Source organism: Talpa occidentalis, unplaced genomic scaffold, assembly GCF_014898055.3.
Source record: "Talpa occidentalis isolate TD23 unplaced genomic scaffold, MPIMG_talOcc4v2.1 talOcc4.6, whole genome shotgun sequence".
Classification (NCBI taxonomy): Eukaryota; Metazoa; Chordata; class Mammalia; order Eulipotyphla; family Talpidae; genus Talpa; species Talpa occidentalis.
Window position 1 is genome coordinate 139,200,151 of NW_023604972.1, and position 14,511 is coordinate 139,214,661.

Sequence of the window (14,511 nt, forward strand, 5' to 3'; positions counted from 1 at the left end):
AACGAACCTGTTTCCGCTTCAAAATAGAGAGAGGCCAGAGGCCGGCACCGACAATGGCTGAAAAGCCGGCGCTCGTGAAGGCCCCTGGAGTCCAGAGCCTTGCCCTGCCGGCAGCCTGGGGCTCCGGGCCCCCCCACCTGGGGTGCAAGCTCCCGCCGCAGACCAGGCCCTCTGTGCATGCCCCTCACTGCAGGCAGCGGCCAGGGCCAGCGGGGGCCGGTCTGGGGACGACGCCCTCCTGCAGGCGGCTTTGTCTCGACCCAGCAGGCGGGAGGCCCCGGGCAGCGCCGCCCCTCAGAGTCCACCGGTCTGGAGGATGAGCTGCCCCCTCTGCTTGCAGCACAGCTGCCCACCCTGGAGGGATGGCGGGAGAGGCTTGAGAGGAGAGGCCGGGCAGGCCCCCTTCCTGTGAGGTGCGGAGACAGCGCCTGGGGCGCCCGCCAGCTCCAAGCCACAGAGGCGAGAGCGGCTTCCCGGCATTCCAGGGGCCCACGGGGAAGCTAGGACGTTCCTCCTGCAGCCCCGGACCAGACGGCACCCCGAGACGAGAGCCGCGCTGCCCCGACACCCCTCCTCCGGCGGCTCCAGCTCATCCCCGTCTGGGGCCAGGGACAGTGGACGGACGCGCTCGCAAGGAGACGCCGGACTGGTCTGAGCCCTGCCCCCAGCGGGGCGAGCGCCCGGGCCCTGAGGCCGTGCTGCTGGAGGGTCACGCCCATCGCCTGCCTGGGGTCCGGGTGGGCAGGTCGCGTCCTGCCGGGGGAGCTCAGGGGGTCTGCTGGCCCTCGGGCCCCGCTGGTGCCGGTCGCAGTGGGGGCAGAGGTGGGACAGCAGAGTAGGCCCCAGGCTGAGCTGACGAAGCCGACGACCAGGCCCACCCCACGGCCGCCCCGCATGGGCAGCGGCAGGCCTGCGTGTCCGGATTAAAGCCAAGGGCGTGTGGGGAGAGGGTCACCGGCGTGTCCAAGACAGTGCGAAGGCCTCGGGGCGCTGGAGCCGAGGGCTGCGCCTGGGACACAGCTGCCGAGCCGTGTCCAGCAAGCCAGGCGGCCGCCCCACGAGGGCCTTGAGCTGGCCCTGCGCGCGCGTCATCAGGGAGAAGAGGAAGAACTGGGGCAGACGGCCCTGAGCACCGAGGGAACAGGGGACGGGGCTCCAGGGCCAGCTGGAGGCTGCACGGGGGCGAGGGAGCCCCGGCTGGCCAGCCCCTGGTGCCCGTGACGCGGCCGGGCAAGCCGCCGCTGGGAGCTTCTCTCTCATGGGAGACACGTGCGTGTCTGAGGCCGGGCTCCGTCCCCGGGCCCGCGGGTGCGGGTGCCCAGCCCAGAGCCAGCTCCTCCGGTCAGCTGGCCTCCTGCACGGCTCTCTCTGGCCGCGTGGCGCGGGCGCGGGCACGGCACTGGCCCGGGGGCCGCTCCCCCTCCCCATCGACTCAGCCACTCGGCGGAGGCTGGAAGTGTCGGCCCTTCTGGCCTGGCCTGGGCGGGCGGAGACGGCCACACCGCAGGCCATCACGGCGGGAGACTCAGCTGGCCGTGGGCACCGGGCGGCGCACACTGAGCGCGAGGACCACGCCTGGGGGGCAGACACCCCTCCGCCCCGGGAGCGCTGGCCGAGGGCCAAGGAGCAGGCTGGTCTCTGCTGGGCCTCACCGCAGCGCCTGCTGACCAGCGGGGCTGGCCCTGGCTGCTGGGTGCAGCCGGAGAGGGGCCCTGGGCACGGGCCTGAGGCAGGCCAGACCCACCGCAGGCCGCGGGAGCAGCAGCAGGCGAGGACGCCGCCCCCGCGGTGGCTGCAGGCCGGCCGCCCTGCCGGAGGCGGGTGGATGGGGCGCCGCGCCGTGGGCCCCAGGGCGGGGACGTCCAGGACAGAGCTGCCCCCGGGGGCTGCTGTCGAGGGGGAGACTGAACTGGCCCCGCCCCTCAGTCCTCGCCCTGCTCCTCCCTCCCTCACCGGCCCATCGCCTGGGGGCCCCGGGGTGCCCTGCTCGGCCGGGCCGGGTGGGCTGTCGCGCCGGCGCGGCCGCTCCGAGGGGCCGGGGAGGGCAGCGACTGAAGCCGCGGAAGGCGCCGGGCCGCGTGCGGTCCCTCTCCACCCCGGGCTGGCAGCGGCGCGAGAATATTTTTCCAGTGAGGTGCTTATGAGAAACATCCCGAGACCGTAAAATCGATTGCGTCTAGAGAGAAAGCCCTTGTTCCGGAGCCGCGGCGAGGCGGGAGCCGGGAAGCCAGGCCGACAAAGGGCTTCGGCCGGCCGAGAGCCTGCCCGGCGTGGACGCCGCTGGCCCTGCCCGGGGTGGACGCCGCTGGCCCTGCCCGGGGTGGACGCCGCTGGCCCTGCCCGGGGTGGGCGCCGCTGGCCCTGCCTAGGGTGGACGCTGTTGGCCCTGCCCGGGGTGGACGCCGCTGGCCCTGCCTGGCCACCCCCGGGACCTCATGAGGGGAAGCAGGGGCGGGGCGGAGGCTGAGCCGCCCCCTCCCCCACGTCCGCCTCTACCCAGGGGCCAGGACAGGCTCCGGGAGGCCCGGCCGGATGGGACCCAGATGCCCCGGGGTCGCGTGGGAAGGACCTGCCAGCCCCCCAGACCCAAGGCCCCAAGCGTCCCAGGAGGCCCCCCTCACACGGTGTTTCTCCACTGCCCCTCGCGCCCCGCGGAGCCCCTCGCGCCACAGCCAGTGCCGCTGTCTCTGCGCCCCGGCGGGAGGGTCGGGAGGAGGGTGAGGCCCAGACCCACCGCCTGGCCGGCCCCACTGTGTCTGGGGCGACGGCCGGCGACCCCGGGGGCTGCAGCGTCCCAGGCGCGGGCGGCGAGCTGAGAGCAGGGCCCCGGCGGGCGGGGGCTCCTGACCAAGTCGCCTTTTATTTCTTCGTGGCCTCCGCCGAGGCAGCTCACAGCTGCGGCCTCCCCCGAGCCAAGGGCGTCCCTCCAGGCCCCGCGCCCAGGTCCTCCCCTTGCCAGAGGCCGGCCAGGCCCTGCTCCTCCTCCGTGCTCCAGGCCACGAACGTGGAAACGCCGACGGTCGCTCCGTCCTCCCCCAACTCCCTCGGCCACGCCTCGGCCCCAGCGCGCCCCGGCGGCCGGCCACCCCTCGGCAGCCCCGCCACGAGGAGGCATCCGGCGGCCGGACCAGGTGAGGCCTCCCTGCGGGCTCCGGTCCGGTGGCCCCTTCACACCCCCCTCCTCCCGCCAGGCTCCGTGGGGCCGGGGGCGGGACGTGGGGCCGCGGCCACCTCGCACCCAGCAGTGAGGGGCCTTCCGGGAGCCCGCGTTTCCACGGCCATCGGGCAAGAGGGGCGGGACGCCGGACAGTCCCGCGTCACAGCCGCGTGCCCTTCAGGACGCGGCCGTCCCGCCTGGCTCTGTGCTGGGAACTGTCACGTATAATGATAAAATAAAACAGTTACAGTTTACGATTATATAACTCACGATGACCACGCGTAACAGACACGACTGCGTAGTAATAACCGTGACACGCTTCATCTGACCCGCAGGACAGTGAGGACACGCGCCCCCCCCCCGTCTGGGCGCTGACCCAGGTGACCCGCCCCCTCCGCGCCCACCAGCGTCCGGCGGCAGGGACGGGAGGTCACCAGCCAGAGCCTGCCGGGGCGCCGGGAGGGGGTGCCGGGGCCGCCCGCCCCACCGCTCACAGCTGGAGCCCCCGGGACCCCGCCTCCGGCCCGTCTTCCAGGGCAGCCTCCCCGAGCTGCCGGAGCCAGGCCAGCCCGGCGGGAGGGGGGGCGCCTGTGCCGGCCTGTGGCTGCCTCCAGAGCCCCCCGTGGCTCCCCTCCCGGCCCCGGAGCCGCGCAGCACGCGGGGGACCCCACACAGCAGCAGCCGAGGGTCCGGGCACTTGAGCCCCAGCCCTGGGCCCACGCCCGCCAGCCCGAGGGTCAAGGGGTCATGGAGTCACGGGGTTGGCGGTGTCAGCAGGGTCGCGGGGTCGTGGGGTCGCAGGGTCACAGGGTCGCAGGGTCGAGGGGTCGGGGCAGCCCTGCTGACACTTCCCCTAGAGCCGGGCTCCCTGCAGGACCGAGCGGCCGGCCGCATTCCTGCCTGCGAGGAGGTGAGACGTGCCCGTGGCGCTGCTTGCGGTGTCCTTGCCAGCAACAGGACCCGCGTGCGGGAGAGGCGGCCTCGTGGCCACGGGGGACGGTGCCCACGGCCCAGAGACAGCCACAGCGGCCAGAAGCCGCCCCCACCTCCCTGCGGCCAGCAGCGGGGCCGGGGCCGGGCCAGACCGGGCCTGCACGTCGGGGACGTGACCGCTGCAGCTTCGTCCCTGCCTGGGGCTCAGGCACCTCCTCCCCGGGAGAGGGGCTGCCGCCCACCGGCCCACAGAAGGCCGCAGCCGCGGTGACCGGAGCCCGGGGTCCTCCCGGAGCTCCTGTGTCGCAGGCGTCGGCGGCGTCACCCTCAGACGCTGAGGAAAGGCTGCTGGGCCAGGGGCTCAAGGGCTGCGCCCCCAGGACCAGCCGGTCTCATTCGAGGTGCTCGAGGCCGCCACGGCCCCTCCCTCCGCGGCTCCTCCCTCAGGCATCCCGCGGCCCTTCAGAGCTGTTCCCGCCCTCTGGGGCCTTCCCTTTACCGAATTTCAAAATACTCTATTTTATATAAAAGCCGCTCGCTCCTGGAGGGCGTCCCCACGGACGTGCGGCCCCCGCGATTAGTCTCCAGGCCACCCAGCCACGGCCCGCCGCTGGATCCACAGGACCCGGGTGCTGGGAGGCGGGGGGTGGGGGTGGGGGGGAGCTTTCCTCCAGGACAGGCCAGGGGCGGCCCCTGCTCCTGGATCGCCCCCTGAGGGGACACCCTGGTTTCCTGGGACAGCCACGAGCACGCCCAGAGGCCGGCGGGGCCCCCAGCCAGGGGCGCAGGGGAGGGCTGGGCTCTCACCCGAAGCCACAGGGAGGCCCGGGTCAGCAGACGCGCCTTTTGTGAGACTACGCCGGCCCCCCCTCCTGTGCCCCCCACCTGGGCAGCGCCGGGGCCCCGCGGCGGACTCCGAGTCAGAGGGTCCCTGCGAGGCCGGCGCCCGGCGGGTCCTCCCACCTGCCTCAGCTTTCCGGGCGCCCCGGAAGCTCCCGCCCAGGACGCCCCTGCCGCCTCTTCTCCCCACCGGGGGTTTCCTTGGTGCTCCCTTGTCACAGCACCCAGGTGCCTCCCACTCCACAGCTGCGCCCGCGGGGGGCCCTCCTCCCGCCAGGGTCAGGACCCCGAAGTCCGCAGACGCCTCTCGGATGGGGCTGCGACCTCGTCCTCCCGGCCTCAGAGGGAGAAACGCGGGTCTCTGCCCCGCGGCCGCCTCCCGACCTCTCCGGGGAGGGGCAGCTGGAGGAGAGCGAGGCCCCCTCCGGTCACCTGCGCGGCCACCACCAGCGCCCCAACCTGTGGCAAGGCTACGCCACTGTCCCCATCCCCGCTGCTCCGCTTTGGAAAAGAAGTCTCCAGAGCCTCGCCCGGGAGCGAGCCCCCACGCGCCGCAGCCAGCCAGGCCCTGACCGCTCCCTCCGCCCTCCTGCGGCCAGCCCCCCGCCGCCTCCTCGGCCTGGACGTGGACGAGAGCCCCGAGGCCTCGGGAGGCTCGCAGGCGCAGGCGGGGAGCGCGTCTGGACCCGGACGGCAGGCCTGGACGGCGTCGGCAGCCGCAGCACGGCGTGGCGGTTCCACCACCAGATGCCTCTGCGTGTCATGGCACAGTCTGGGGGGCTGCGAGCCGGCCAAGCCTGGGGGCGCGGGGACTTTTGTTGGGGGCTGCTCTCCGGCGTGGCTCTGCCAGCATCGAGACAAAGGAGCGGCTGAGCAGGCCCCACCCGCCTGTGGGAGCCGGTGCTGCCACGGGGGCTCAGCTCAGGCTCGGTCGCCACAGGGCGGGTGCCAGGCCCTGCCAGGGACAGCCCGGCATGACTGACAGACTGGCCTCACGCTGGGACCCCTGCCCGGTCCCGGGGCAGACACTGGCGGCACGGACACCTTGCCCCACAGCGCTGGTCCAGGGCTCTGCCGAGGTGGAGGGAGGGAGGGCAGCCCCTACCCCAGGGCAAGGGCTGCGGGCACAGAGCACCTGCTGCCGCCTCCAGCCTCGTGGCCAGGGCTTGGGCAGCAAGGTGGCCTGAGGGCTCCCTGGAGGGCCAGGAAGACTGGCTCTGGGGGACTCCCGCCCCAACAGGCGCCTCTGGGGTGGGGGCGCACCAAGGTGCCTGCCGTTGCCACCTTGTGGAAACCCGGGGTGCGCCTGGCTGGGGGCCTGGTGTGCGGGAGCCGGGCTGTGGCTGTGACCGCCGAGCCGCCAGCTCCCGGCTTATCTCCAGATCGGGTTGTAAACACGCCGTGCTTATCTTCAGCTCTGAGAGGAATCCGTGTCCAGCGGGCATCCGGGAAGGCACCGCAGGAGGGGCTGGCCGGCCTGTGCTGCCGGCCCCGGGGCCCTGCCCGCAGCAAGCTGCCCGGAGAGGGGGCAGAAGCCGAGCAGCAGGCCGGAAAGCAGCTCCACCCGCCGGCGTGCGCCAGAGCGCCACCCGCGGCCTGCAGAGCCCTCCCGCCCCGGGCCCCAGGGGCCGCCCCAGGAGCCTCCCGGTTGGCCGCCTCCAGGTCGCGCCCAGAGGGTCCCGGGAAGGGGCTGCGCGCTGGCCCTGGGGGCGGGTGCTGGCCCAGCCCCTCGGAGGGGAAACCCGTTCTGTCCCCGCAGGGAACCAGGGGCTGGAGTCAGACTGTCCGGGCCAGGCGGCGGGCGCAGAGGGCGGTGGAGGAGGGGAAGGGAGAGAAGCCGGCAAGTAACTTCTCACACATCACCCAAGTCAACAAACCTCCGGGTCTCCGCGGGCATCGGGGCTCCCGCAGCGCCATGGGGGGCCCGCGAGGGGTCCCACCCCGGGGAGGGCCGCTGCTCACCGCCTTCCCGGCCACGCCGCGGGGCCGCAGGCCTCCTGGGGGCGTGTCCGAGCCGCGGCCGCCCCGGCCGAGCTCCTGCCCCGGGGCAGGCCCGAGCCCCAGCCCAGCCCGGCACCTCGTCGCCCATCCCCCTGGCGCCGGCAACGCCCGCGCCCGGAGCGCACAGTGCGGGGGACAGGGCGGTCCGCAGAGGGCGGGCGGGGCCGAGCCCGAAGCCCACTCGCCTGGCCTGCGGGGCTGGGCCGCCCCCCGCGCGCCCGCACCCCGACCTCTGGGGCCGCCCCCAGCGGGAGCCGGCGCTGCTCCCCGGCCCGGCCCGCGAGCGGCCGCTGAGCCCAGCGAGGCTCCTGCCCTCCGGGTGGGCGTCCCGCCCTCCCCGCTCCTGCCTCCCCGCGCGGCCCCCGCGCCGCACCGGCCCGCGGCGGGAAAGTTGGCGGAGCCGGCGCGGGGAGCGCCCGGGGCGGGTGGGCGCAGCGCGCGGCTCGCCCCCGTCGCGGCGCGGGCTCGGCGGACAGCCCCGGGGACGCCGCGCGCGCCGCTCGCCAGGTGCTGCGCCGGGAAATGTCTCCATTAGTTGTCGCCCGCCCCCCGCCGGAGCGCGCGCGCCCAGCGGCCGCGCAGCACCCTCGCGGGCGGCCGGCACTGGCCCGGCGCCGCCGCAGGTAGGCGAGGCCGCGCCGCCCCCGGCCGAGACCCCTCCCCGCCGGGAGGCGGAGGCTCCGCGCGGCCGCCGAGGGGCGCGGGCGGCGGCGACGGCGCGAGTCCCGGTGCGTCCCGGCCCGGGCTGCGCGCGGCTCCCCGCGGCCCCGGCGCCCCGCGACGCGGCCCGCACGTCCCGGCGCAGGTAGGGGGCGGCTCGGCCGCGCAAACTTCGCGAGGACGCTCCCGCGCGGAGCCCGCGAAGTTTGCCGCCCGCCCGCGGGGTCCCCGAGGCCGCCGCGTCCGCGCAGGGGGGGGCCGGCCGGCGGCGGCGCGGGGCGCGCGAGGGCCCACGCGGGGTGGCGGGCCGCGCCGGGCCCCTGACCGCGCCCGCCGGCCGGGCGGTGCCCCGCGCGCGGAGGGGGCGCGGGCAAGGCGGGGGCGAGGGGGGCGCGGGCGCGCGGGCGGGCGGCTCCGAGCGGCGCGCGGGCGGGCGGCTCCTCCTGCGGCCGCGCGGCCTGGGCCCGAGACCCCGGCGCGGCGGAGCGGTGACCCGCCAACCTTGGGGCTGGCGCGCGGTGCCACGGGCCTCTGGAACGCCAGGGGCACAGGCGCCCAGGGCGCCGGCGTCTCCGCGAGCGGGAGGAAGGCCTGGCCTGCCCCGCGCGGGCGCCCGAGGTCAACCGCCCCCGCGGGAGGGAGGCGCCCCAGCCCCTCCAGAGGCGGCGCGCGCAGGGGCAGGGTGGACCCGGGAGCGGGCCGGAGCTGGGACTCAGCGGGTCGCGCCGGAGCGGCGGGCGGCAGCCGCGGGTAGGTAGGCCAGGCCCCTCCGGAGCCGACAGCACCTTCGGGGACGCGGCCCCCCACGGTGGGGCTCCCGCGCAGGCCCCCTGGCCGGGCCCTTCCAGCCCAGCAGGCCGCGGGCTCCTGGCAAGCCGGGCTGCGGTGCACGGACTGAGGCCCGGGGCGCCTGCCTCTGAAGGGACTAGCGCGGCCTCCTGGAAGGGCTCGCGGCTAGTGGCTGCTGGGGGTTGTGTGCGCCACAAAGAAGGTCCAGAAAGTGCCCAGGATTGTGCAGCGGGGCGGCCAGGGCGCCGGGAGCAGCGGGATGTGGGGCATGCGCTGGGCTGGAGGCAGGCCAGGCTGACCGCACCCACCAGGCCCCCCGAGCCTGGGAGAGTGCCCCCCAAGTCCGAAGGCTCCTCTGGTGCCCCTGAGCTTCCCAGAGAGCGGGCAGACAGACCCCCTGCCTGGGGGCAGGCACAGAGGGGGAGTGAGCAGGCCGGGGAGGGGAGTGTCTGAGCAGGATTCAGCCTCTGGGAGCGGTTGGGTAAACCCCCAGGTCACTGGGGACGTGCAGCAGCCCCTCCTGTGAGAACTGGGGGGCAGACCAGAGCCCAGCGCGGGTCAGAGGAGCCCGTAACGCCTCCCCAGGGCCCAGGAGGCCCTGCCAGGAGCTGCGCCACCGGGTTCTGGGGCTGCGGGTCCACTCAGGAGGAAGGCGAGGGTTGGGGGGCAGTGGCTCAGCGCCACCCCCAGTCCCGGGGGAAATGCTTCCGCAGGCTGGGGCGCCTCTGCAGAGAGGGCGCTCCCCCAGACCCTGGCCTCTGACCGCGTGGGGATTCTCCTCCCGGGCTGGCCACGGAGCCCGCCAGGGCCAGGGAGGGGAGAGCGCAGGGGGGGCTGGGGTCCTCTGGGTCCCCACTCCCAGCGCCGCGCCCTGCCCGGCCCTCCCCGCGCCCAGCTCGCCGGGAAGGGAGTTGTTTGTCAACAATAAATACTGGGAGGGCAGCGGGTCGGGGCCTCGCAGAGGGAACCGAGGCGCGGGGCGCAGGCTGCGCGGGGGAGGGGCGCGCGGCGGCCGCTGCGAGATTCATTTCTGCGAGGCCCGTGGCTACTTTCTGATTGTTCGCGGGAAGGTGATATTAGCGATTCAGGTGCGGGGGAGAGACGCGGCCACCGCGGGATCGATGCCGGATTCAGAAGCGATGGCGCGCGCCGCGTGGCCGCGCCCCCCGCGCCCTCCCGCCGGCCGGGCCGAACCCGCCGGGCAGCGCCGTCCAGCCCCGCGCGCCCCTCGCGGCGGCCGGCGGGGGCGGCTGCGGCCCGCGCGCTCGAGAAGCGGCGTTTTCATCTGTAAATTAAAGCAATTACGCGGCGGATATTATAGGATGCGCCCGCGGTCCCCAGGTAGTCATCCATCACCTTCCACCGAGCTGTCAGCGCGCGGATTCCGCTCCGGGAGGCAGGTCCGCAGCTGGGCGCGGGCGAGGACGTCATCATTAATTAGAGGGTGACCCGGGGCGATGCGCAGGTCTGAACCGGGAATCTCCCGAACAAGCCCGCGCAGCGCCGCCGACTCCGGCTCCCGCGGCCCCGAGGCCGGGCGGCAGCGGCGGGAGCCGAGCCCGGGGGCACCGGCGCGCGGGCGCCCGGCGAGTTCGGGGGCGGCCCGGGCGCCCCTCGCCGGCCGCGGCCCGGATCCCAGCGGAGCGCGGGGCGCGGCCGCCGGGGAGATCCGGGCGGGCGCTCGGCTCCTCCTCGGGCCGCCCCGGGGCCCCGCGCGCAGCCGGCCCGGGAGGACCACGGGGCCCCGGCCCGCGCCCCCCGCCCGGCCCCGGGGTCGCCCGAGCCGAGAGCGCGGCGGGAGGGCAGGAGCCGCGGCGGGAATCCCGCTCCCGGGCGCGGGGGTCCGGCGGCCCGGCTCGGCCGCGAGGGGAGGCGCCGCGCGAGGCGGGGGGCGCGGCCCGCGGGACCCGCGGGGCGAGCGGGGCGCGGGGGCGGCCCGCGGGGGCCCAGCGCCGCCCCGGGGCCGCGCGCCTGGACCGGCTGGCACAGCCCCCCGCGCCCCGCCCGCCCCGCCCGCGCCCCGCTCCTCCTCGCGCCGGCGGCGGCCGCGGGGCGGGGGACAGGGGGACAGTGGGCGGCCCCGCCGCGCCCGGCCGGCCATGGCGAGCCCGGGGTCCGTGGGGGCCGCGCGCCCCTTCAAGTGACTCATTTGTAATTGAGACGAATGGCGGCGGCGGCGGGCGGAGCAGCTGCTCATTAATTAATTTCTAATTAAAAGCGCCGCCCGGCCGGGGCCAGCGGAGACGCGTCCGCGGAGGCCTCGCCTCGCGCCGGCCGGGGCCGGAGCCGGGGGTCGGGGGGTCGGGGGGCCGGGGGGCGGGAGTCCCGAGGGGCCGGGGGTTGGGGGGGCGGGAGGGGGCGGGGGGACGGAGTCCCGAGGGGCTGGGGGTCGGCGGGGGGGGGCCGGGGGTCGGGAGTCCCGAGGGGCCGGGGGTTGGGGGGGGGCCGGGGGTCCCCAGGGGCCGGGGGGGGGCCGGCAGCCGAGGAGCCCGGGGTGGGGGGGGTCGGGAGGGCCGGGGGGGCCCAGGGGCCGGGGGGCCGGCAGCCGAGGGGGTGGGGGGGTCGGGGGCCGCGGGCTGACGTCAGAGGCCCCCCGCAGGGGAGGCCGCGCGCGTCCGACCTGCCGGCTTCGCGCGACTCTTTTTTTCCCCTTTTTGCAAAATATGCGTTTGCGTCGCGGCGGCGAGGCCGGCGGGTCCCGGGGCCCCGCGAGGCGCGGGGATCGCGGCTCCGAGACGCCCGCGCTGCTCCGCGTCCCCCGCCGGGAAGTGGGCGGGGCGCGGCGCGGTGACCCCGGCTTCTGCTTCGCCCCCAGCGCCTAGGACGCGCGCCCCGGCCCCCGCGCGCAGGACCCCGCCGGCCCCACCCGCCATGTCCTACCCGCAGTTCGGGTACCCCTACTCCTCGGCACCCCAGGTAAGGGGCCGGGCCCGGGGAGGCCCCGCCGGCTGGGCTGCGCGCGCCCCGGGAGCCGGCTGGGCAGGGCGGGGGCGGCGGGGGCTGAGCCGGGCGGGGGCGCCTATTCCCGCCCGGCTTCGCCCCCGCCGCGGGCTCCGAGGCCGCCCGGGCCCCCAGGCCGGCCGGCGCGCCCACACCCCGGGGCTCCCGGCCTCGGAGCCCCCACCGCGGAGGCGCGGCCGCCCCAGGCCCGGACGGCGACGCCCCAGCGGCCGCGGGAGGGCCGGGAAGCGGCGGGGCGCGCGGGCAGCCCCCGGGAATCCAGAGCGGCCGGCGCGGGGAGGGAGGCCCGCCCGCGTGCGCCCGCCTCCCCCGCGCCTCGCCCCGCAGTTCCTGATGGCCGGCAGCCCCCTGGGCACGTGCTGCGAGTCCGGCGGCCGCGCGCTGGCCGAGGCGGGGCCCGCCGCGCCGGCCCAGGCGCCCGTGTACTGCCCGGTGTACGAGGGCCGGCTGCTGGCCACGGCGCGCCCCGAGCTCGGGCCCGCGGCGCTCGGCGTGTACGGGGCCCCCTACGGCGGCGCGCAGGGCTACGGCAACTACGTGACCTACGGCTCCGAGGCGTCCGCCTTCTACTCGCTGGTGAGGGGCGCCCCCGCCCCCCCCCCCCCCCCCGCCGCTGCCCTGCGGCTGGACACGCGCCGCCGGGCGGGGAGGGAGGGCGACCCCGCGGGGGCACCTGGGGGCTCTGGGGCGCCGTCCCCTCCCTCCTGCCCGCGCCCGCGCTGCCCCTCCCAGCCCCGCTTTCCCCGCCCGCCTCCCCCCTCCCCCCACCCCCCACCCCCCACAGCCCCCCCTCGCTCCAGGCCCGGGACCCCGCTGCTGGCTGCGGGCCAGGGGGTGGGGGCTGCCCGAGCGGGGAGCCCGCGGGGCGGGGGCGCAGCCGAGTCCGCGCCGCAGGCCCCTGTGCTCCTGCAGAACAGCTTCGACGCCAAGGACGCGGCGGGGTCCGCCCACGCCGGCCTCGCGCCCGCAGCCGCCTACTACCCCTACGAGCCCGCGCTGGGCCAGTACCCCTACGACAGGTGAGGGTCCCCCGGCCGCCCGCCCCCCCAGACCTCCGCTCCCGGCAGCCCTCACCCCTCTGACCTTCCGCAGCGTCGCTAGGGGCAGCGGGTCTCCCTGGGGGCCTCCAGAGCGCCGCCCCCCCCCAGCAGGACGGGCCTGTCCTGCCGAGCCTCCCTCCCCGCAGGATGGGACACGAGTGGGGAGTCCCCGCCCTGGCAGGCAGCAACCCCATCCTCGCAGGGGACAGGCACACACGTAACCCCAGAACTCCTCTGTGGTCCCCTGGGCACTCCCTCCCCAGGACGCCGACGGCGGCTTCTCCCCAGGGAGTTACCTGGCCGGGCTGCTTCTAGGGGTGTGTGTTCCCAGCCGAGAGAGCAGGGCAGTGCCCCGCGGGGAGCTGGGGGCCCGCGGCCTGTGCAGGCTGAGAGACCCGCGGCCTTGCTCCTGCTCCCGCCCTCCCCGGCGGCCGTCCAGGCCCTGCTCCTTTGACCCCACAGAAGCTGGGTCTTGGTCCTCGGCCACGGAGGCAGCGGTGCTGGGCTGGCACGGGGTCCAACCCCGGAGTGGCCAGCGTAGAGCAGCCCGCCTACCCCCACCGGGAAGCCGGGCTGTCCTGGCCGGGCAGCGCCCCGGGAGCCGGCCCACCCCACTGCCCAGCCTGTCTCCAGGTACGGGACCATGGACAGCGGCACGCGGCGCAAGAACGCCACGCGGGAGACCACCAGCACGCTCAAGGCCTGGCTGCAGGAGCACCGCAAGAACCCCTACCCCACCAAGGGCGAGAAGATCATGCTGGCCATCATCACCAAGATGACCCTCACGCAGGTGTCCACCTGGTTCGCCAACGCGCGCCGGCGCCTCAAGAAGGAGAACAAGATGACGTGGCCGCCCCGGAACAAGTGTGCGGATGAGAAGCGGCCCTTCGGGGAGGGCGAGGAGGACGGGCCCGAGGAGGAGGCCCCAGGGGAGCCCCTCAAGAGCACCAAGAATGAAGGTGGGTTGGGGCCGCCGGCCACAGGGGGCTGTGCCCCCCACCACACCCCCATGTGCCCTCCCGCCCACTCTGCGCCTCCAGAGAATTGCTCTGGTTTTCCTGAGGCAGAGGCTGGGGCCTGGGCTGCCCGCGCTGGAGCCCGAAGTCCAGCCACGCCTCACGGAAACCCTCCCCCACTGGGCCTCGCCGCTGCTGCCAGGGGCCTAGAGCCTCTGGGGAGGGGGGGGCTGGGGCGCTTCTCCCAGTTCTGGAGTGGGGCTCCTACCTGCCAGCTCCCTGCCCAGGCCAGGCCCTGGGCTCTGATGACCCTGAGGTGCTCCTGACCCTGTGCACACTCCCGCCCGCAGAGTCGCCCGGCAAGGAGAGAGAGCTGGCGCTCAGCGACCTGGAGGACTTTGACCCCCTGGAGACCGAGCCCCCAGTGTGCGAGCTGAAGCCCCCCTTCCAGCCTCTGCACGGCAGCCTGGAGCGTGTCCCCCTCGGACCTGACGGCCCCAGTGTCCCCGGCAAGGAAGCCTCCGGTGCCCTCCACACGCCCCTGGCTGCTGCGGGCGGGGCCGCCCTGGGCCCAGACCTGGAGCGGGCCCGGAGCTGCCTGCAGGGCGCGGCTGCAGGGCCGGAGCAGCAGCCTGGCGCAGGAGCAGGCCCGCAGGCATGTGAGGCCAAGCTGGGCTTCGTGCCCGCGGGGGCCGCGGGGAGCCTGGAGGCCAAGCCCCGCATCTGGTCGCTGGCGCACACGGCCACCGCCGCGGCCTCCGCCCTGAGCCAGACTGAGTTTCCGTCCTGTATGCTCAGGCGCCAGGGCCCCTGCACGCCCGCGGCGGCCTCGGCCTCTTCCTTGGCGCCCTCCCCGCCCGCCGCCCCCGCCTCCACCAGCGCCCCGGACCGGCACCAGGACTCCCCGGTCACCAGCCTCAGAAACTGGGTGGACGGCGTCTTCCACGACCCCGTCCTCAGGCACAGCACTTTGAGCCAGGCCTGGGCCACCGCCAAGGGCAACCTCCTGGACCCAGGGCCGCTGGGACGCTCGCTGGGGGCCGGAACCAACGTCCTGCCCACGCCCCTGGCCCGCGCCTTCCCGCCAGCAGCGCCCCGAGATGGCCCCGCCCCTGGCCTCGCCAAGGAGCTGCTGGCCCTGCCCAAGGCCGGGGGCAAACCCTTCTGTGCTTAA

The 14,511-nt window shown here is 76.2% G+C and overlaps 1 protein-coding gene across 1 annotated transcript; it reads left to right on the forward strand.

The window, feature by feature from the left end:
- The first annotated feature begins 11,251 nt into the window (after nt 1-11,251).
- Nucleotides 11,252-14,511, forward strand: IRX4 (iroquois homeobox 4). The gene is made up of 5 exons (XM_037530124.1): nt 11,252-11,296; nt 11,669-11,917; nt 12,254-12,360; nt 13,015-13,340; nt 13,688-14,511. Exons 1-5 carry the CDS (start codon nt 11,252-11,254, stop codon nt 14,509-14,511), a joined length of 1,551 nt encoding a protein of 516 aa, XP_037386021.1.

What these genes read in the sequence shown, in the direction of transcription:
- IRX4 (XM_037530124.1), top strand. Translation starts at nt 11,252, where the DNA reads ATGTCCTACCCGCAGTTCGGGTACCCCTACTCCTCGGCACCCCAG. An exon ending in CGTCCGCCTTCTACTCGCTG is followed by an intron (nt 11,918 to 12,253) that starts GTGAGGGGCGCC and finishes GTGCTCCTGCAG; the next exon opens with AACAGCTTCGACGCCAAGGA. An exon ending in CAAGAGCACCAAGAATGAAG is followed by an intron (nt 13,341 to 13,687) that starts GTGGGTTGGGGC and finishes TCCCGCCCGCAG; the next exon opens with AGTCGCCCGGCAAGGAGAGA.